The sequence below is a fragment of the Diospyros lotus genome, chromosome 1, assembly GCF_014633365.1.
Source record: "Diospyros lotus cultivar Yz01 chromosome 1, ASM1463336v1, whole genome shotgun sequence".
NCBI classification, from domain to species: Eukaryota; Viridiplantae; Streptophyta; class Magnoliopsida; order Ericales; family Ebenaceae; genus Diospyros; species Diospyros lotus.
The window spans coordinates 30,669,042-30,691,250 of NC_068338.1; the positions used below are offsets into that span (position 1 = coordinate 30,669,042).

Sequence of the window (22,209 nt, forward strand, 5' to 3'; positions counted from 1 at the left end):
GAAAGGAAGAGAGAGAATAGAAACTTCTAAGAATATTCATTCATTCATGCCTATTCACGAGTTGGACAGCTGCTTATAAAGCCAGCCACCAGCGCCCATGTGCGTAACAGAATGTCGTTGCTAGGAATGTACTACTCCCAAAGCGGCAACAAACTAATTACAACCTTTTAATGCAAACTCCTAATATACTATCTTCTACTCATAGTATATCTTTATTACATAAGCACCCCTCTTACCCGAGACACATGACAATCTCCGCTCCCTTTAAATTCTTCTTGTCCTCAAGAAATGGTGAGAAGTCCCGCTGCCTTGGGAAATTGTTTGAGAATATCTGGAAGGTATTCCCAAGTGTTGTTGTCGAAATGTAGATTAGACCACTGCACTAGCACCTGGATGATGGGAGCTCCTTGGTTGTATATCACTCTCCTGTCAAGTATCGCTATAGGTTCCTTTGGGCTGTCATTTGAATCTGGAAGGCGAGGTAGCTCTGGATTGACCGCTTGCTGCCCAATTGCCTTTTTTAGCAAGGACACATGAAAAACCGGATGTATATTGGAATTTTCCGGCAGCTGTAAACGATAAGCCACATTCCCAACTCAAGCTAACACCAGGAAAGGGCCATAATACCTCGGATTGAGCTTTGAACTGGGCTTCCCAAGTAGAGCTTTCAGATGGCCTGGCTGAAGCTTAAGATACACCCACTCTCCCACTTGAAATTCTCGTTCACTTCTCCTTCTATCAGCAAATTGTTTCATACGATTCCTAGCGCTGGCCAATTCCGTTTTGATTGACTGGAAGGCTTGTTGTCTCTGTTGAAGGTAAGTATCCAAGGCTGCCACTGTCGAAGAACTTCCTAGGTCTGGCAGTAAGGTCGGTTTATAACCATATAGGGCTTCAAACGGGGACCTCTTTATGGAGTTGTGGTAGTTAGAATTATACCACCATTGTGCCAATGCGAGCCACTTATGCCAAGTCCTCGGCTGTAAGAAGCAAGCACATCTTAAGTAGGTCTCCAAACATTGGTTTACTCGCTCGGTCTGACCATCGGATTCGGGATGATAGGCCGTTGACATGCTGAGTTGAATTCCCAATATTCCAGTCAATTCCTTCCACAAGAGGCTCGTAAAAATTCTGTCCCTGTCCGACACTATAGTCTTAGGGGTTCCATGTAACTTCACCACTTGGTCTAGGAACACTTTTGCTACCTCTTGAGCTGTGTAGGGATGTGCCAATCCGATGAAATGGGCATACTTGGTGAATCTGTCCACTATCACCATTATGCAATCTCGCCCCTCCGATTTGGGTAGACCCTCAATGAGGTCCATTGAGATACTTTCCCAAGGCCCTCCTGGAATACTTAGTGGCTGCAATAACCCGGGGTGGGCCACCGATTCTGATTTACACCGTTTACAAACATCACAACTCAACACCCAGTCCATCACATATTTTTTTAGCCCGGGCCAATGAAAGTGTTGCTTAACTTTGTGATAGGTAGCAACTATTCCGGAGTGGCCCCCTATTGGAGAACTGTGCAGCGTCTCCACAATTTTTTTCCTCAAATTCTCATCATCTCCTATTACCAGCCTCCCTCTGTTTCTGATAAGTCCATTAGTCAAGGTGTAACCTGGTTTAGCACTAGGATCCACCACCAGTTGTTGTAGTAGCTCTCGCATACTCTCATCATTTTCATAACTCGAGGCCACTTCCCTGTGCCAGTCTGGAACCATCACCGTAAGAGCAGCAGAATGCCCTTCCTCATGACACCTTGACAAGGCATCTGCAGCTAAGTTTTCTTTTCCCTTCCGGTATTGGATAACATAATCCAATCCCATCAACTTAGTCATCCCCTTTCGTTGCAATTGTGTATGTAATTTCTGTTGAAGTAGGAATTTCAGACTTTCATGGTCGGTTTTGATCACAAATTTACTGCCTTCTAAGTAATGCCTCCACTTTTCTACCGCCATTAGCACCGCTAACAGCTCCTTCTCGTAAATGCTCAACCCGAGATGCCGAGGAGCCAATGCCTTACTAAGAAAGGCCAAGGGTCTATCTCCTTGTACCAGGACAGCTCCAATTCCAACAGCGCTAGTGTTTGTCTCCAATACAAATGGCTTGTCAAAATCCGGCAAGCCCAATATTGGTACTTCGCTCATAGCCCCCTTTAGTTTAACAAAAGCCTCCTCAGCCCGGTCATTCCATTGGAAGCCATCCTTTTTCAGCAATTCCGTTAGTGGCCTACTGACAACTCCATAATCCTTGACAAACCGGCGATAATAGCCAGTTAAGCCTAGAAATCCCCGTAAGCCTTTGACATTTTGAGGCCTCGGCCACTCCACCATGGCTGCTACCTTGCTAGGATCGGTGCTGACTCCTGCATGAGATATTATATGGCCTAAATACTCCACATGACTTTGTGCAAAGGAGCACTTAGACTTCTTAACATATAGTTTATTGAGTCAAAGGACCTCGAGGGTAGTTCTCAAGTGGGCTAGGTGTTCAATGAAAGTGGAACTATAGATCAGAATGTCATCGAAAAAGACTAGAATGAATACACGCAAGTAGGGCTCACATATTTGGTTCATTAATGCTTGAAAAGTGGCTGGGGCGTTAGTGAGTCCAAAGGGCATTACCTTGAATTCGTAGTGCCCTTGATGAGTTTTAAAAGCAGTTTTAGGGATATCCCGAGGTTCCATTCGAATTTGGTGGTACCCGAATTTGGTGGTACCCTGCTCTAAGATCCAGCTTAGTGAAAACTGAAGCGTGCTTCAATTCATCAAGCAAGTCTTCTACAATGGGTATGGGAAACTTGTCTTTGATGGTTATGGCATTGAGTTGCCTATAGTCCACACAAAATCTCCATGAACCATCTTTCTTTTTGACAAGGAGTACGGGAGATGCGAAAGGGCTATGGCTGTGTTGGATAATCGACTTTTGCAACATGTCTTGGATGAGTTTCTCTATCTCAGTTTTCTGTTTGGGAGGATAACGATAGGACCTAACGTTCACTGGTTTTGAATTGGGTTTGAGGTGGATGGTATGGTCACAGGGCCTTTTTGGAGGCAATGAGCTAGGTTCGGAAAAGAGGTCTTCGAACTCAAATAATAGCATGTTAAGAGCGTTAGTTTCGCGCACCTTTAACTGGTCATGTGTGTGGCTACTCACTGTAATTGCCAATTCTCCTCCCTGTTCTGGTTCTTTCTCGAACACTTCCAAAGCCTGGATAGAAAACAGCTGCACTACTTGGGAGAACTTGCTTTTGAGCAACCGTTGAAGTCTCTTTCCCGTTATCATTTTGCACATACCTGCTTCCTGGCTGCCCTTGAGCACCCTTTTTTTTCCATCCTTCTCAAAGGTCACCTCCATCTTGTTGAAATCGAAGCTGATGGGACTCACACCCCTCATCCAATCAACCCCAAGTACCACATCACAACCCCCCAATTTCAACAGCCTCAAATCTACCACAAATGCTTCCCCATTCATCTCCCAACAGAATCCCAAACACAAGGATTGACTAAGTACCTTGTTTCCGTTTGCGACTGTTACCGAGAGAGGGTGGGCATCTGAGACTTCACATCCCAACTTCTTCGCCATGCCTTCATCCAGGAAGCTGTGGGTGCTTCCGCTATCAATGAGTACCATTAGCGAACATTGGTGAGCTCGCCCTTCCACCTTGATGATCTTGCTATGTGCCACCCCTTTTAGGGCGTGTAGGGAGATTTCTCCTTGATCACCTTTCTTCCATTCCTGGAGTTTCCTCCATGAGTCCTTCCTCGTCCTCCACTTCCAGCAACAAGATTTATCGTTTGCATCTGTGTCCCGGAAAGTATTTATCCCCGCACCAATAACATAGGTTAGCTTGGCGTCTCTGCTCCATTAACCCTCCTCCAGTCGTCGGATTAGGGGCTGCAGGAGGTAATGCCAGGACCCCCTTACCACTGTGCACCGCATCTCGTCCTTGAGTCCTGCTACCAGTCTGCCAACCCCCAGTGATCACTCCCTTCACTTGATTGCGCTACTTTTTTAACAGTGCTTCAATCATCATTTCCTGCAACTTTGCACTCTCGGCGGCCAACCTTACTGTTGTTGGCTGCATCATTTTCACCATGGGTCTTACTTCATCTCCCAAGCCACTAATAAAACTCGATACAAAATACTCTTCTGATAGATGGGGATTGTGTATCATCATTAAGGATCTCAGCTCGTCAAACTTGAGCTGGTAATTCTGTACCGTTCCAAGTTGCTTGAGCTTGTTAAACTCTTCAACTATATCCCGCATACTCCGATCTCCGAATCTTTCACACAAGTCATCCGCGAACTCGTTCCATGGGCTGCCTTCTTTCTCCGCCAGCCACCCCTGGTACCATGCATCAGCCATGTCGTTCAGGTAGGCAGAGGCCAGGGTGACCTTCTGCTGTTCCTGCACCTGATACAAGGCGAACATCCGTTCGCACCTCCTTACCCACCATCTAGAATTTTCTCCATCGAAGAGCGAAATCTCTGGGTACCGGAAAGTTTGGTTGATAACGATCTCCCTGAGCTCTCGCTCTTCTCTCCCTTATGTTATCGCCAGTCCCTTCCGGCTCGAATTCCATCTCCGACATTCCCACTGGTCGGCGCTCCATTCCTACCCCTTGAAGAATGGGTTCCGACCGCTCCCTTTGCGGAAAATCAGCGGAAAGTCTCACCGGTTGTTGAGTTGAGAACATTCGCATAATCTGCTGCATCTGTTCCATTACTTGCTCATGGAACCGAGCATTCTGTTCTCGATTCTCATCCTGCCACCTCTCCATGGCCTGATCAATCCGAGCATCTACCCCTGCTCCAATTGAAGATTCGAGAGTTCCCATTCTCGTCTGCACCTCCGCCACTGTTGTAGCCACTTGCTGTAATTGAGACTCCATCTGCTTCATCCTCGTCCCTTCGGCCATATGGATATTCTTCTCTGCCTTTGCTTGCGCCCAAGAAGACCGCTCTGATACCAAATGTTAGCTTCCGAGGAGCTGACTATGAATTTCCGATAGAATGATACGAATGGTTTAGGGAAGAGAGAATCAGTAGGGAGAAGAGAGAAAGGAAGAGGGAGAATAGAAACTTCTAAGAATATTCATTCATTCATGCCTATTCACGAGTTAGACAGCTGCTTATAAAGCCAGCCACCAACGCCCATGTGCGTAACAGAATGCCGTTGCTGGGAATGTACTACTCCCAAAGCAGCAACAAACTAATTACAACCTTTTAATGCAAACTCCTAATATACTATCTTCTACTCATAGTATATCTTTATTACATAAGCACCCCTCTTACCCGAGAGGCACTAATTACAACCTTTTGGAACTAAGTGTAATTGATAAGGAGTTACTGGCAATTTTGGTGGCAGTAGATAAGTGGAGGCACTACCTGAAGGGTAACAATTTCATAATAAAGACTGACCATGAAAGCCTTGGGTACTTGTTACAGCAAATGCTACATACCCAACTGCAGAAGAAAGGGGTATCCAAGCTTCTTGAGTTGGATTACACAATCCACTACCGACAAGGGAAAGAGAACAAAGTGGTTGATGCACTCTCCAGGAGGGAAGGAGGGGTCTATTGTAATGCCATCACTGTCGTGATACTAAATTGGGTGAAGGAGATCACTGATACACCGAGTGGCTTAAGGAGTTGCAAGAGCAATTGGCTATGGAGCCAACGGGGAATAGAGGATACATACTATCAAACAGATTGATCAGATACAAGGGCAGAATAGTGGTGGGAAATGATCAAGGGGTGAGAAGAAGAATCCTACAATCCTTCCATGATTCACCCCTAGGGGGCCATTCGAGAATTAGAGCTCCTTATCACAAGGTAAGACAACTCTTTTTTTGGCTAGGACTAAAGAAGGAAGTAGTGGAGTTTGTATTAGCTTGCCTTACCTGCCAGAGATGCAAGCATGAACACGTGGCCTTACCAGGCTTGTTACAACCATTGGCCATTCCAGAACAGGCTTGGGAAGGGAAATCTATGGATTTTATCGAAGGGCTACCTAAGTCAGAGGGCAAGGACATAACACTGGTGACTGTGGACAGATTCTCACTTTGTGAGCCTTACTCACCCATTAACGGCTCAAGAGGTGGCTAGACAGTTCCTAGATGTTGTGGCAAAGATACACGGGGTTCCCAAATCAATAGTGTCTGACCGAGACAAGATTTTCACAAGCCACTTTTGCCAGGAGTTGTTTAAAGGATTGGGAGTAGGGCTGTATATGTCCACGGCCTACCACCCGAAGACCAATGGACAAACGGAAAGAGTAAATCAGTGCTTGGAGTCCTATCTAAGGTGTATGTGCTTTGCCAAGCCCAAAAGTTGGAATCGATAGTTGTCTATGGTACAATGGTGGTACAATTCTAGCTACCATAGTGCCCTAAAGAAGTCCCCATTCGAAGCATTATTTGGTTACAAGGCTCCTACCCTGCTTGCCTTGATGAATGCCCCTACTACAGTATCTACAGTAGAGGATTATCTACAACGACGCCAAAATATGATACAGTTACTGAAGAAGGAGCTTGCCATGGCTCAAAACAAAATGAAGCAAGTGGCTAATAGAAGAAGAAGTGACCGAGAGTTCAATGTGGGAGACAAGGTCTACCTGAAGGTTAAGAGGTTTCTCTAGCATTCTTTCTCAACAACCCTAGTATCTAAACTAAGCCCTAAGTATTTTGGGCCCTATACAATATTGGCCAAGGTAGCATACCAGCTACAATTGTCAAAGGGGAACACTACTCACCTGGTGTTCCACGTATCACTGCTTAAAAAGGCAGTGGAACTTGTAGCCACTACCAGCCAAAACCTCCCCACAGTAGATGAGGACCAAGACATGACTATGGAGCCCTTAAGCTATCGTGGACCGGAGGATTACTTACAAAGACACACAGCAATGAACAGAGGTACTTGTTTAAGGGAGCCACCTACACCTGAACAACACTATCTGGGAGTACCTTCTGGATTTACTGAGATAGTACCCCTGATCAGCTCATCTTCTATCCTTTCTTAGGGACAAGAAAGGCCGGAGGGGGGGGGGAATTTGTCACGACCCTAAGGGTGGATAGGGGTACAATTGTAATAAGTAGAGCTGGGGGTAAGGTTGTAATTAGCTGAATACATGTAATAAGCTACTGTTGTACTTAGTGGTTATAGTTGTGGGCCGCTTGTACATTGTCGGTTACAACCAAAGGCAGCCTATAAAAGGAATCGGGCACTTGAGGATGGGAATTATGAATGAATTGAACATAATTCTTTCCCTCTCAAACTCTTTTCCCTCCTATTCTCTCTCTCAATTCTCTCTCCCATTTCTAATTCTCTCTCCCTCTCTCAATTCAAATTCCTACGACTACTATATTTACCGAATTGCTCAAGTCTCAAATTTGAGAATTAACAATACGAACATCATATCTATTTTAGAGTGCTAAGCATTCATTGGGGAAGTTCCCATCATATATCATACACTCTTCAAATAGCACAAAGTTTACAACCAAAAGCCTTCCAGGCCTCTTTTTTCCTGGTTAAAAGTTAAAAACATGTGTAAGTTAAAGTTTATCATATATAATAGATAACCGCACAGTATATATATGTCTTGGTTCCTGCCCCTCTACATGGCAATTGTTGGGAAACTTGACCAGATCAGCCAGTCAGATCCAATTAGCCAGCAACCAATTGTTAGACCAATCTGGGTGGCTGCAAAAAAGGCCTGGTCAACCTGCTTTGGTCATTTATTTTCTTTTTCTTTTGCAAATTTTATTGGAAATGAAGGACAGCACAATGGAAGCAATTATGATGATAATGGAATTAACCCATAAACTTGTTTTAGATGCATGGGCAATTTTGTATAATTACTGATTTGTAATGAAATCTTGAGTGTTTTTTTTTTTTTTAAATTTTCTTTATAAGCTTTATGTGGACATTGTTGTATGATTATTTTTTAAGAGTAGGAGAATGTTACTTAATGAAATTCTAAGTTTATTACACAATATATATATATATATTTTTACCTTTAGATCAAACTTCAAAGTTATAATTATTTAATTATTTAATATTTAAAACCCAGCCCTGACTCAAATCATTGATCCTTGACTCTTTCCACTTTCTAGGTTGATACCCTGGTCTAATTTTCAGAACATTGCTACATAAATTCAGCCCCCCCAAACAACAACCCCCCAAAAAAGAAGTACAAAGGAAAAGGAAAAACAAGTGCTCAAGTTTGGTGTAAAATAAAGGAAGAAGCTCATTACATAATAGCAACCAATTATCTTCAAACTAAAATTAATGATCTCATAATCACGTGTAAAGTAAAAATGTTTGGTTTAGCCACCGAAGAAATATAATATCTACATCTTACATCCATCTCTTACTGAAAATTCTTGGTGGTGCACTGGTGCTGCTATCTTAATGTTCTACCTGAGGTTTACTAAACAAGGTTCAAACGCCAAAGGTTCAATCCCCTCTTCCCAATGTTTTTCAACTAGCCATAGTTGAATGAATTTCCATAATGATGACCTCCAAGTTCAAACTTTAAGGCCTGCATTTTCCTGAAAAAACCATCAATCTTACCAAAATTAATGTATGGCAATGAACACCATTACTTAAGCCCCCACTTTTATCTTCATGACACAGCTTTCCACATCATATGTTCTTAAATGTTTCCAATCATCCAAGTAGCTAAACACATTAGAAATAGATGCCCAAGATCCAACCTAATGTGTAGTTTCGACTTCATGTTCAAATTTATTTACTTTCTTGTGCTCGTACTTTTCAATAAGTACTTCTTTGAAATGTAGACCTATGGGTTTTGGTATTTCTCTAAGTCATTTATCACAATGAAATAAATTTTGTAGGCATTACCTTGGTGACCACCATACTTGATAAAAACAGAAAATTACATAAGGGAAGCAGGAAGCTTGTTTAGAAGAAAAAAGGCGGCATGATGAATAAGGATGGAATTGCATAGGAGAACATTCTCTAACAATCAGAGGCAATATTCATGGGATGAAAAAGAAAATTGAGTATAGTTTAAAGATCAACTATAATACATATACAATCACTTCAGGAAAGATGGAGGAATGGTTGTCTTAGTGAATGGTTAAACTGAAATATACATGTACAAGTAATAGTAAATAGAGAGGAGCATTCATAGTAACTAGTAGCAGTCTAGCTCTTTCTTTCCCTTTTCACGATTTATTGTTTTTCTTATGTTTTCAGTCTCCCTTATGCTCCCTATCCTTTCATCCGTGCAAACATCATCTACCCAAAGAATGAAAAAAGAGAAACATAAAAGAAACTAGACCAACAATAGCTGTACAACTAAACTTTACTTGATACAGCAGAAAGACCGAGGAAATTTGTCTTTAAAAGTTCAAGTTCATGACAACTCACCTGGTTCCCAAGTGATGGAATTACTTGATGGATAATCCATTGTGAATCAACCACGCCAATTTTCTCATGTGCAGGCTGCAGAGGAAAACAAGATATTCAGTTACTGTCAGACAGTTATGATTTTAATGACAAAAAGAAGAGGCTGGCTGAAGCCAACATGGAATATTACATAGAAGATGTGTTGCGCACACACACGCACAGTCACACTCAAGGGCCTAAATATCCAATCAAATATTTTGGCTCAGACAATATCAGTGAAAACAAGTCCAGGATGTTGTACAAAATGCAATGTTGTTTTAGTAGAAACTAGAAAGCATTCAAAGGAGCCCCAAACCTAGGCTGCACGGAAATGGAAACAAGAAACGGATACAATACAAAACGGAAACAAGAAAATGACATTTTCCAAAAAAGTAAGAAATGGAAACGTGTAAATAAAAGAAATATAGGGGGCCCTTTTGTAAATATAATTTTTAATATAGAAAATTATAAAGAAAATAGTTATTCAATCAAATATAAACATAAATTCCATCATCCATTCAACAAACATAAACACAAGTCCTATTATCCATGAATCATGACTTAATAATTAAAAACAAACAATAAATCTGAAGAAAGAAAATAATCAAACATAATACAATTTATGAAAGTTCCTCCACTTTATCATCATTCTCTTTCTCTACATATATACATACATTCACAGGATCACAGCTGTATATGTAAATACATTCAGTCACAGCTATATACATGCTTAACTAACACATTCACAATCTACCTGGGAAAAGTTAGGAACATGAATATATTTACATACAGATGAGAAGATGAAAAACATTTCCAAATCAGAATAGGAACATGGTCGTTGGGACAGGAAACATGTTTAAACACATTTCCAAATTGGAAAAGTGTTTCCAATATTTTCCCAATATTGTGAAACGGCTCTAAAACGTTTTCAAATCATGAAAAGGGACCGAAAAAGTTTTTTTTGGTGTTTCTTAGCATTTTGGGATAGGAAACCTTTTGGAAATGCCGAAACGGCCGTGCATCAAAGCCCCAAACAGTTATTTTGATTAAATAAAATTTCCCACCTGAGGAACTGTATTTTTTTATAGGTCTGAATCAGAACACAGAAAATTGTTCCAAACTAAGTTTCATGTTTTAGTTATTTTTTTACAAAAGTGAATGTGATATTATATTTCATACCGAAGATATGAATGTTATTCCGCATATCTACAATGGGGAAGATAAAGAAACTGGAAGAGCACATGTCATTGATGAAAATGTAGATGCGGGTAAAACATTTGCATTTATCAGCAATGACAAGTCAGGAGAAAACTACCTCAACACATCTTCTAAGGGCAAAATCCAACCCCCACCCGTGCACCAAATCATTCTACAAAAGCATAATACAAGCAGACAAATCAGTATACTAAATAAGTTAGGAAAGGAAGATTTTGTTTTTTTCAGCTGGAAAACTTGAAAACGCTTGGAAGGGAGAGTTCAATGTATATGAAAATATAGATACATGATTCACATATTAAGTCCTAAAACCTAAAATAACACCTGAATCATGTGCCAAACACAGCGCCATGCTTGCCGAGAAAACACAGGGGCCATGATCTCCACAAATCTGAATAAATGCAACAACGTAGAAAAAGAAAAAAAGAATTAGCTAATGGTCAATGTGAGGTCCACCTCTATCATACATGAATTATGAAGCAGGTGTTTTATCAAGAAATTTAAGTATTAGACACATCATTAGCATGTTCATAGACAACGACAGATCATTAGAATGTTACTTACGAAATTTGCCCAAATTTAATGCCCAAAGTCTCCAATTTTACTTTGCCTAACACATCCAATGTTCCATAGATGGTAGATTGCTTTGGCATGTGGAACAGGACTTCTAAGTACATCACACTTGCTAGTTTGATCCAACAGGGAAAGCTAGATTGCGCATGGTTTGACTGTGATAATATATTTCCAAATGGACAACATTTCCTTTAACCAGGACAACATATACTGTTCCAACAGCAACGGTGCATGTTTATTAGCATTCTTAAACTGAAACATTCTCTCCCAATAGTTATGTCAGAATAGTTATGGTTTGTGTCACAATAGTTATGGGGTTATATTTCTGCATGTGGAAAACACTAATTGGCTATCAGCTTGAACTCCAAAAAGCAGAAATGTAACCCCATAACTATTGTGACACAAACCAATGCAGCAATAACCAATTAGTATTTTCCACATGCAGCTTCAAACTGGTATCAGTTCACCCCTCAGCATGGACAGATACAGGTTGGGAACAGTTGAATGCCTAAATAATTAGGTTTATAAAGAAAGTAGATGAATGGTGTAATTAAAAAAAAAAATACATGCAGTCAAGAAAGCATGGAGAATGCAGGTTAATCTCTTAACTGGCACCCTACAAGGCAGTTGAACTCCTAACTGGTGTCCTAGGAGGCTAGTTGATCTCTTAACTGGTGCCTGTATGGACCTAAAAGCTCTGGCCAAAATTTCTTCTGTTTTCAAATTTTCAACCATCAGGTAATGCATACAGACCCTCAATTCTAAGGAGCTAACATGTAAGGTAACTATCGAGTATCTTCAGTAATTTCCATAGTTCTACACTTGTATCCTTTCAACACAATATGTAGACATACTAGGCATTTGAATCAATACACCAAATCATTCCAATCCAGTCAGAAGCAGTACTGTAAACACCCACAATTAACTTATAACATAACCATCAACCAGGATCATGATTGCAATTGAGAACTTGAAAAGGAAAATAGAATAGATAAATCCATTACTGCAACAAATTTCAACAAGAGACACAATTGAACTGCAGTATCTGCCAAAACATTTTGCTTCTTCCATGAGCAACAGTAATCTCATTTGATAAAAATAAGATGAAGAATTTCAGGAAAAGAAAGGCAAAATAATTCAAGGAAACAGGACCATCAGATAATGCATAAAGAAACTACTTCTCAATCTTCATTCTCCCCATGTATAGCTTGAACAGTCTATATTTGACTATTAATCCAGAAGCAACTCAAGATAGCATTGGAGCAGAAATTTAAGCTTTGACACACTTGACAGTCTTGATGCAAGAACAAAAAAGAGGTCGGATATCAAACTTATCCTTTTAAGAATTTTTTAAACTAAAAAGGAGACAGCCATTGCTTAAAAGCAATGCAACCCGTACGTATTTATTTCATAAAGACATTTGTCCTATGAGAACAAGAGAAGATAATAACATATTGAACCAACTCTGCAGGCAGGTAGGCCTTCCAGAGTTTGTGTGTGTGTGTGTGTGAGAGAGAGAGAGAGAGAGAGAGCTTACGCAGCACATGGGGGCAAGTGTGGGTCCCTGCACCAGCCTGGTTTTTCTTCTGTATCCCTATTCACCAATCCAGACATGGAGAACTTCAGACATTGATTAAATTGGGTGACTACGGAGAAAGTGTTACATATGACACAGCAATGTCAATTGTTTCATGGACTTGAGGATATGCTCAGATGTAGGCATGCATCCAAGCATAAAAATTTATCAAGTTCACAAAGCACAAAACATCATGACCAAGGAAGCTAATAAAAACATTACTTTCATGTACATAAAAGATATTCACCATGGGTGCCTCACTCACTTGGAAGCAACCAACTGTGTCATATATAAAAACAACGATGAAGAGGTCTATGTACCATTACACCATGAAATGAATCACAAGGCATCCTAGAAAGGTCTACATCCAATATGAAATGTCAAAAACAATTCATTTGGCGCCCAAAGTAATGAGGCCAGCATATGCATAGATCATGCTTTCAGGAGTCCATGCAACATTCAATATCACAAATTTATTATTGTTATAATCATTTTCATTTTTTCTTTTACTTTTTTCCTGGGGGTGTGGGGGTGTTGGTGGGAGCTTCAGAGCAAAAACAATAAAGCCTACTTGTGAACTTCTCTGTCACCCCTCCTTTTTGTCATCTGCCATGTTAGCCCATTGTTTGGCTCAAGTCCTGGTTGAGAAATCTCCAGACCATGTTTCTTAACCAGTTGAATGTACCTAGTAGATTGCAAGGAGAAAACATGTAAATTTTGACCATGGCAACATGATAGTTAAAATAGAATGACTTGAAAAAAGGAAGAGGAAAATTTACTTATCAGCATTGAAGTGTTCAACTCCCAGATCTTCGTCCCAGATGAAAATGTAGTCATAAGCTGCAACAATATCAGGATGCAGAAACCTCTTTGCATACCACCTGTACAAGATAAAAATTTACAGATGTAAGAAGCCAGACTTCTCAAGTCAGTAAGGAACACACACAAACATAAATGAGAACTGATCTTAAAGTTCAGTCACTTGAATTTACAAAAGGACGCAATATTAACCAAAAAATAGGCACTCTCTGTTTTATAACATCTTCTTTTCTTGCAGAATTGTATAATGACATTTCTGTTTTATGAATTGTCATTTTGAACATGCTACAGTGGTAGCACATGCTAACTACGTAAAGTGCTAAACATTCTTACCATTTTGTTTGTTTTCTTGCACTGACATGAACTGCATTCCGCGACCACTCAAATTGATCCCATTCACTTGTCCGACCATCATAGTGAAAGAGCAAAATTTGGAAATCATCGGAAAACTATAAAAAAGCAGAATTAGCATACCACTTTTAGTAATACTCCAACATCATAAAAGAACAAATACATGTATCAAAATGGTCCATTTTTATAACCTTTTTGACTGCTGCATCAATATTGTTCTTCTGATCCCATCCAACTGTGAATGTTACCAAATATTTTGGCTTCTTTTTCAAATCCTGAAGGTGTTTGAACATTCTTCATCAGAAACATTGAGTCACAAGGGTTACAACAAATGCACGTGGCAAAATGAGTCAAAAAGTCACAATAGGAGACATTTAGTTTTTCCTATCTTTTTTCTGGAGATATAATGTGGTACGTACCACTTTCTCCCTCTCTCTTTTCTTTTTCTTTTGAAGGGTAAGAGTATTTCGCACATGCAATTATTTTAATATTATTGAATTTTATGCATGATGTCTCTTTTCCTTTAACTTATACCAGCAACCTCAAAATGCATGCAGCAAAATCTTTTCAGCATGGAAAGGGCCATCACTCTTATTATCAACAATGATAAACCCACTAACAGCCAACAGCCAATCTCCCTCCCCTGCCTCTCTTAACAAATCCACGCATCACATATGACAGAAAAAAACAAAAACCTGAAAACTACAGGTTAATACAAAAAAAATTATAAACAATCTTTAAAAAGGCCAATGGAGCTTAAACTTTGACAAGAATATCTAAACACGAGACTTATCTGGAAAGAGAAAGAACATCTAACCCATGAGAAAAATATTGTAAAGCCAATTTACTAACTAGTCTATGATATGATGCTAAATATGTAATAACTACTATTTTAAGGGCTAAAATGTCATATTTATGAGAACTACCTCAAGAGCTAAGAAGAAACAAAAAAAGAATACAACACATATAGTCAACTTCAGAATCTAGAAAGTAACTAAATGCAATGTCCAGCACTGCAACGCAGTTATTCTTTGTTAAACCATTTACCTCTCTAGGTTCACCCCATAACCTCCGCAAATAAAAATCAGACTCTGAGACTATGATTCCTGGAGGTAATGTCTCAGCACCACGAGGATTTGATTGAACGTATATCTGGATGGAAACCAAAAAAGAGAAAGTTGGCAACACATATTGGACATGAACTCTAGTTTGCTGGAGATATAATGTGGTACGGCATCAACCAAGAAAATACATGAACAGCATTCCATGTAAGTTATGCGAGATTCCAAAAGAGGATGTCCTTGGTACACAAGGCTTCCAAGCAAGAGTTGGGGCAGGGTCACTTTTTATACAGATCCTTACCCCCTGCTTTGCAAAGAGGCTGTTTCCACAAGATTTCAGAAAATGAAATAATTAAATAGCCATGAAGCAAAGAAAAATCATGTCTCCAAAAGTGCCTTCTCTATTTCAGATTGTGGGACAATTAGGGGTAACATATGTATCCATTCCTTAAAACACATATAACAAGTTTCAAGTACTTTTAGATTCAATAAGATGGCAAAAACAATATGAATTTATACACCTTTATCTTACCAGTTTTAAGAAAGAAGCACAAAACATACAATTCATTTATGAATAGAGCTCCCTAGAAAGAGCTATTCACAGTATTTCCAAAATTGAATATTAGCCTTATGCCATTGCACCTCATGCCTGTGTCGTGTTGCTGTAATGTGAATATTAGCCTGACCTCAAAATTGAAAACCTATGCTAATGTTTCCTAATTTTAAGTTAGGGATATCAATTCCCACTGCATGCTAGACACACTCAGCATATGGTATTTTAAACAATTCTGATAAAGAATCTTAATTTTAAGTTTCTTTAACTTTCAATATGAAGAAAACGATACAGGATATTTTAATACCACACCACGATAAGGTTTTCTTATTACTACATTCTCAGATTATCACAGAAAACCCAGGTCATATCCCTTTTTGTCCACTAGCATGTAACATGAAGCATTCAGGTTATCAAACATTCCCTAGTTGTATTCCCTCATAGCCCACTAGCATGAAACTCAAAGTGTTTTATGTCCAGCATAAGCCCCCTGCCAACAAAAATGCCTAAGATTGCACAGCCCTTCCCAACATAAATAGTCTATGATTGACAAAGATGTTTCAATGTAAGGACAAATATGGGGTATGAGAAATGATAAGACCACCATAAAGAAGAACTTATAAGTGATCTATACGAAATAAGGTCCTATAATACATTGGGAATATAGAAAAAAATGTCACACATGAAATCTCCACATTCCTTTTTTAATCAAATGCTATACGCATTTAAGTCAGTTAAGGAGATACCATGTAGAAATAAAGGTGTTAGGATAAAGTTGATCGTAGTGTTAGCAATAAGGGAGAAGCATGAACTGGAAATGTGACGAGGGATTAGCTTTGTGGTATTGTTCCATATCATGCTATCATACCTGTAAAAAAGTGAATCCATAACCAATTTACACCAAATATTTCCAATTTGGCAAGCTCATTATGATCTTACCAAAGATTATGAAATTATTCTGAATAAGTTCTCATCTTCATAAGTTTTATACAGTTGATATTTCTAGGAACATTTATTTCTATTGGAATTGAAGATAAGATGCGGAATCACAAGTAAGATGGTTTGGACATGTGAAAAGAAGACTAATAGAAATTGTGAGGCAAGTGAATGAAATTCATAACAAAAATAGCAAGACCAAAGAAAAATTGGTGGGAAATCCTTAGACATGGAAAGGGATATACTAGGGATATACTAGGCTCACAGAGGATATGGCCATGGATAAAGTTTCATCGAGGTTTAGAAGTCATGTGACTGACCCCATCTAGTGATATTAAGGCTTGAAATTGTTGTTGTATTTACTTCCACCAGAAGGCTTCTAAATGCACTTTTGTCCTTTTCAAGGTAACAACAAAATAAGGCCGCATTGTAGTCTTGCACTACACAATCAAACTGTTGAAATACATTTTAATCTAACAGAACAATAAGTCAACCATCAGCCAAACATTATACTTTTTACTCAATATTGGGTAAACTGAACAAATAAAAAAAACAACAATTTGCTACTTAATGAAACATCAAGAATAAATCTAAAATCACATTCATATGAAAATAATAGCATTTTTTTCTGTTGGAATAATGTGTGTGACTGTGCCTAATAAATATAATTCAGAAGCGCAAGGAGTGTAACATCATGTACAGAAAATCAGTTCATGCATCAGTTTGAATTAGGTACCAACTTTGGAAAGTATCCTAACTCACAGTTTATATCATGCTAGGAAAACAACATCATCTCATGTAACAAAAAATAGTAATAATAGGTCCTATAAATTAAAGCTGTCTCCAGAAAATGACACGAGCACTGTAAGTGAACTAAGAATTAACTCACAAAACAAGAGATACCTTTGGTGGCTCTGTATCAGTTGAAGCACGAGTTTCAGGCATGTGGTTACTAACAGTTCTATGATGATCGTCGTGGAAGGCTACATCAAGAGATGATATAAGGCTTGATGGTAAGTTAATCTGCGAAATTTGACAATGAATCAAATGGATGATAGGTATTGGTGCAAAAAAGGTCCATTTTCAATAAGTCAGCATTACCTTGGTTAAAGAAGAGGATGGAAATGAAACTCCAACAAGATATCCAAAGACCATTCCCATAATAGTTGTAACCATAAGTCTGGTTCTGTCATTTGATTTCTTAGAGACTCCACTGCAAAAAGAATGAGAAAACCAATGCTCAACAGTTTTACATAGAGCTACCATACTTGAGCACTCAAGCCAAGTTATAATTCAATGAGCAACTCAGTATAGAAGTTTGGGATAATCCACCAGTACAAACCTGCGGTGTGTGATCCCCATCCTAGTAAAGTCACTCAACTCAACAGGTCATGCACTGGGCAAAAACCTATTCCTTGATTAACTTCTGAAGAATATATAACATGCTTCAGTCCCAGGAAAGTAACTGCAATTACACCAATACTAATAATCAAACCCACATACCATCGTTAATTTGTCTGAGATGGCCAAGTAGTGCAGAAAGTTAATTGGTTTCCTTTCCTCTCCCTTAATAAAGAGACAGAAAAGAAAAGGAAAACCCTAAAAACCCAATAACAATATTTCCTTGTATTTTTATCTTTTCTTCTTCTCTCTTCTCAGTAACTAAAATCTCGGCACTAAGACCATTGAACTAGTACTTTTTCACTTCTTTCTTTCCTCTTAGCAAGCAATGATACTCTGATCTTGCGATTCAGCAAATTAAGAACTTAATAACAGAACCCCAAAGTAGTTTGGATTTGCGTCTGGAGCAAGAAGGATTAGCCAAGACGTCGCAGTAACCATTTACCAGAATATATAGCATTCTACTGCTTATGGAAAGGTAATCAGGTGATCTAGAATTCTTCCGGTATTATAGTGAAGTTTAAAGTTCAAACTATACGGAATTCAATTTTCGGGGGAAAATCTAGAGAACAAGAAGAAAGGTCAGATAGAAAGAAATCAACGGCGAATAGAGACACTAAATTTATTGCAGACGAATCACAATTCTTGAACACCCCGAATTCTGTTGTTCAACAAATATAAATACATATAAATCGATAAACCTGTAATAATCTTCTAAATAACATTGTAGAGATCGATTTAAGTCCAAGAACAGAGAAAGGTCAGAAGCTTACAGATTTCGACGAGGGAGAGAGAGAGAGAGGGGTGTTTGTGTTTCCTTCCCAGGGGATCGGTGCCGATGGGTCTTATTGCGCCCAAAAACTGTAAATTTGTGTACATTTCCAGACCTTATTGCCCCTTCATTTCTATCTTCTCATGATGAAATCAACGCCTTTTACCATCTATTCTAATATAACACGCAAACACCCATTTTAGGGTGTGAAATCATGTTAACAAAAACAATATATATATATATATATGAAAAGGTAAAGTTAAAAAAATTATAAAAGCCAAATGAATCAAAATTAAAAACAAAAGCTACAAAACCCTAATCTTTTGTATATTTATATGTACAATAACTTTGTTTTCTTTAAAAATGTTTTATGCTTTATAGATTTATGTAATTTAAAATATTGTTTGAATTTGTTATATTATTTTGGTTAAAGGCATACCCAGCCCGTCACTTTTCACCTTTTAATCATTTTCTTCTTTGACTGAAATAAGAATCTATTAGCCTTCTCAACTTTCAATTTTGAACATGTTAGACACTTGAGTTAGCGTGTGTGTTACACATGCGATTGAGATGCGCGCAACATCATCATATTTTTTTTCATTATTCTTCTTTCCTGGCCTTCCTTGTCGTGGGCGACCTCCTGCTCTTTGATTCTCTCTCGCGTGCTCTCTCTATCGGTGGTCGCTAATGGCATAAAAGGTGTCTACCAAGGTCGGGGGCCGTCGATAGTAGCAATTGGGTGTGGGCGGACAGATCTGAGGTCGACGACTTGGAAGGATGGCAATGGCATGGGGGGCAAATCTAGACAGATATGGGGTCGGAAAGGCTGACGATGGCGTCGATTGGAGTCGAGGGGGCCAATGATGGCAACGATTGAAATAATGTTGGTCGGAGTTGAGGGGGTTGGTGGGTAGATCTGGGTCGCGATGGCCTTGATTGGGGTTGGGGGAACCGATGATGGCTTTGATTTGATTGGGCGAGCAACGATGCGGTGGCATAGGTCCGTCCAGCAGCTAAGAGGTGGGTGGGCAGCGAAGTGGGCGGTCGTCTCGTCACCGACAATGGTCTTCTTCCTCGATCATTTCAGGCAACTATTCATTGGTGGCTGCCTGGTAGTCCCCTTACTCTTTGGTAGAGCGAAACACGTGACGCACTCTCATTGACTTGGTCAATGTGGGGCCCACATCAAACCATGTGTATAACTAATGACTGTGCTAAAGTATGTAATCATTACAAAAATGATAGTTAAAAGTGCATAACATGTTCAAAATTGAAAATTGAGGGGGTTATTATATCCTTATTTAAGTTAAGAGGGAAAAATGGTTAAATGGTGAAAATTAAGAGGGTTGAGTATGACTTTAGCCTATTATTTTTTATATTTCCTTGCTATATCATATGCATGTTAAATTTTGATAGATAATTTAAAATAAAATTATATTTTTATATAACTGAATAAATTATTTAATGAGTACATAAATCAAATTTATTATGGTCTCTAATAGCGAACCTAAATTGTGCTATATAAATAAACAAATAAAACAGTCAAATAAATTATTTTCTCGATGGCATTTGACTATTATAATTTAGTTTTAATTTATTTATTTAAATAAATAAATAACTAATATATATGTACCTTAATTTTGTCAGGGGTAAAACATGTCAATAAAGAACTAATTTGTTTCTCTCTCTCTCTATATATTTTTTAGCTGAACTTAAATTTTAGTTGATCCGGGGCGGTGCAATTGCGATGGCTCACCTGTAATTGAAGAATGGGCGAGGAGTCCTAAATTAATTCCGTTTGGAAATGATGAAACAGTTTACTGTTTTGATATACTCCCAACCACGCGGTGGCACCATAGCTGATCTGGCCAGCCGGCCATTTTGGACAGCCTGTCCCTTTGGTGGCCAGGCCTTTTCGCGGTTGGCCCTTGAGCACTTTTGGACTTTACCACACAGGCTTCAGGCCTCCAACCAGGTGACAAGTGTATATATCTTTTAGAGTAAGATGCTGTAAGATATAAGATAAAAAATGTTAGATATAAAAAATATTAGAAATAATTATTATTTGTAATATATTTATTAAATTTATTAATTTTTTTAAAAAAATTATCCGATAACTTCTTATTTGATTTTATATAAATAAATTTATTTAATATTTTATAAATAAATCCAAATTACTCATATATCCTTGTAGAATAATTAATATCATTTAATATATTTTTAAATTTTAAATTGCTCTCTCTCTATATATTTTATTATCTAATACAAATTTCTTTCATCAATTTTTTAAATTATTTTATTCAATTTATATTTTATTATTTATTATGAAAATATGTTTTAGCAATTTTTAATTATCTAAGCAGAATTATTATAATTCTACCAATAATTATTTATATTTTTGAAATCTTTTTATAATTTATTTTTGAACATGAATTTAGAAAATAAAACACTATTTTTAATTTTAATTTTTTTTGGCAATTCACATCGATAATAAAACACTATTTCAATTATAAATTTATTATTGATATTAACATACAATTTTAAATGAATTTGATAATAGAGATATTTTAGCAAAAAATATTATTTCGATACTTATCATATGCATTTAACAAGCAAATAGAAAAAAAATAATTCTCAATAAATTTTTAAAAATTTAACAAACATAGAAATTTTGAAATATTTTACAACTTTATTTTAATCATTTCATATTTTAGTCCAAAAAGTATTCTAATTTTATTTTAATAATCCCTTATCTTGTTTATTTTAACGAACGTTACTTAAAAAAATAAATAGATTACTAATATATTAAATAATAATAATTATAAATTGTTTTTGAGTTTTTTTTTTTTTTTTACTTTTATTAATAATACAATTCAAAAGTAGAATTCACTTTTATACCAAGTGCTTTAACTTTGAGGTACATCTATGGGGTCCAACGGCCCCATGCCATTGATGGTTGCAATTCAAAATGAAGTTATATTTTTAATCGCAACTTCATATTTTTGTCTCAAATTTTATATGAAAACTTTATCATTTCTTTGATTTTAAATTTGACCTATTAAATGTTTGATTTTTATAATTTATTTATATTGACTACCTAATTTATAATTAATATTGAATGTGTAATAGACATGTCATTAAATACGTAAAAATAAAGTAGTAAAACACTATGTTTAGTAACCACCATATTACAAACTCACCAATAGATAAGTTGTGTGTCGTTGGTTGGAACAAAGAGGATAGAGATTTATATAGGTCAATCAAGGGTCGCTGGTTGAAGCAAAGAGAAAGAAGAATGGTGGGTTGGTCACGAGTTGCTGGTAGAAAAAGAGGAAAGATGGGTCGGTTGTGACTCACAGGTCGTCGGTTGGAAAAAAAAGAAAGGGTTAGGATCGATCAAGATGGCGGCAACCGATGAGAAACTAGCTCCTTCCATTCGGGTTGACGAGATATGGGAAATAAGAGCAAAGACGACAATCGAAGACAAAATGAAATATCTGTTTGGTCAATTCTTCTTTTGTTTTTCCTTT

The 22,209-nt window shown here is 37.9% G+C and overlaps 1 protein-coding gene across 2 annotated transcripts in view; it reads right to left on the reverse strand.

The window, feature by feature from the left end:
* LOC127804823 (uncharacterized) overlaps positions 1-18,842 on the reverse strand; it is a 29,918-nt gene extending 11,076 nt beyond the window's left edge. Inside the window, exons 1-13 of one of the 2 annotated variants that reach the window (XM_052341856.1) lie at positions 18,681-18,842; positions 17,849-17,971; positions 17,608-17,719; positions 17,410-17,529; positions 15,004-15,108; positions 14,148-14,231; positions 13,939-14,054; positions 13,566-13,667; positions 13,358-13,471; positions 12,748-12,804; positions 10,962-11,028; positions 10,738-10,791; positions 9,405-9,479 (exon numbers count right to left, since the gene is read on the reverse strand). In XM_052341856.1, coding sequence (XP_052197816.1) covers positions 9,405-9,479; positions 10,738-10,791; positions 10,962-11,028; positions 12,748-12,804; positions 13,358-13,471; positions 13,566-13,667; positions 13,939-14,054; positions 14,148-14,231; positions 15,004-15,108; positions 17,410-17,529; positions 17,608-17,719; positions 17,849-17,868 — 1,026 coding nt within the window. In that variant the 5' untranslated portion in view covers positions 17,869-17,971; positions 18,681-18,842. The remainder of the gene's footprint in view (positions 1-9,404; positions 9,480-10,737; positions 10,792-10,961; positions 11,029-12,747; positions 12,805-13,357; positions 13,472-13,565; positions 13,668-13,938; positions 14,055-14,147; positions 14,232-15,003; positions 15,109-17,409; positions 17,530-17,607; positions 17,720-17,848; positions 17,972-18,680) is intronic. The other variant, XM_052341865.1, reaches the window with a different exon arrangement.
* Positions 18,843-22,209: the final 3,367 nt, after the last annotated feature.